The sequence below is a fragment of the Sardina pilchardus genome, chromosome 13, assembly GCF_963854185.1.
Source record: "Sardina pilchardus chromosome 13, fSarPil1.1, whole genome shotgun sequence".
Lineage (NCBI taxonomy): Eukaryota > Metazoa > Chordata > Actinopteri > Clupeiformes > Clupeidae > Sardina > Sardina pilchardus.
This window is the reverse complement of record NC_085006.1, coordinates 33,389,038-33,390,306: the sequence shown is the minus strand read 5'-3', so window position 1 is coordinate 33,390,306 and position 1,269 is coordinate 33,389,038. Positions and strand designations below refer to the sequence as shown.

General features: G+C 54.1%; 1 protein-coding gene across 1 annotated transcript in view; it reads left to right on the top strand.

Annotated features, from left to right (window-relative positions):
- Positions 1-596: 596 nt before the first annotated feature.
- zgc:153039 (uncharacterized protein LOC767698 homolog) overlaps positions 597-1,269 on the top strand; it is a 68,447-nt gene continuing 67,774 nt past the window's right edge. The window contains exon 1 of the mRNA XM_062553253.1: positions 597-1,269. This exon is cut by the window's right edge and continues 20 nt beyond it. Coding sequence (XP_062409237.1) covers positions 1,070-1,269 — 200 coding nt within the window. The 5' untranslated portion in view covers positions 597-1,069.

The following is a 1,269-nucleotide window of genomic DNA, read 5'->3' as shown; positions in this document are numbered from 1 at the left end:
TAAAAGCAAATAAAGCGTAGTAGTAGGCCTAGGCCTATTGTACCCTCAGCCATCACTGCACTAAACAAACTCCTGTGGCAGTCATCCACCGCCCCCCCCCCCCCCCCCCCCCAGGGGTCAAAATTGACTTTTTGAAATGTGAATATCTACCAGCCAGAGACAGATGAACTGGTGAAATCCACCAGCCATTCGATAGGAAATATGTATTTTCTGTCTGAAATCTACCAGACAACTTACCAGCATTTGGTTGGTGGCTGGTGCTAATTTTGAGCCCTGACCCCCCCCTATTCTTTGTGTTTATGTTGTCTGCACTGTCCACCTTTGCTTTCTGGGGGGGGGGGGGACGACGACGACGACGACGTTAACATCAGATGCTGCTGTCTTTTTCTGCAATATAAATGACATTTGTGAAAAAGAATATCCTTGAAGCACAATAAAGACTATCTATCATCTAGTAGTATTGTTATGATTTCCCTGCTCCTGTGTCGGCGTAGCACTCGGTCCGCGCGGGTCCCCTACAGCTCCGGGAGGGCGAGAGGGTTGCACTGATTGGTTGAGTTAGCGCGCTCACATGATCTGGACTGGGCCTCCGGTAAATACTTGGATCACATGACCATTCCCACTCCAGGATACAGAGGACCCGCGCCAGCTCTGTCCGGACTGAGAGGCATCGATCGCAGCTAAACATCCGCATCTTCCCAGCTTTAGAACTCTGTTGTACCCGCTCGCTCACTTCCTCGTGCTGCAGTGACATTCGAGTAGCCGCTTGGCTCCGCGCGACAGTGTTTTGATGTTGTCAGCGAAGTTAATCTCTTCCAGCGAGTTGCGAGCCTGCTCGGGTCTTCCACAGGTCGGATGGAGACTTTAACCGTCTGTCGTAGGTGTTGTGGCAGTTAGACCAGCCGGGATGTCCAGAGATGTTGCACGCCCGACCGTAAACAGTCACAGACAGACGTGCGCACTGTGTTGTGGTCGGACAAGAGAAGTTCAGGGGGGAACTCCGTGAAAAAAGTCCCGTTAAGGGAGACACAAGTTATCAGGCGGCTCGCCACCGTTTACAACCGGCAGGATGTCGGAACGGACTCCGCTGCTGAACTACCGACTCTCCGCCAGCGTGACGGAGTCGGGCGAGCACCAGGCGGGTCCGGTCGGGGAGGCAGTCGAACCGAGTCCCGCGGTGTCGCGGCGCAAGGCGGCCCATGGACAACCGCAGAAACTCTCCACGTTCTTCGGGGTCGTCATCCCCACCCTCCTGTCAATGTTCAGCGT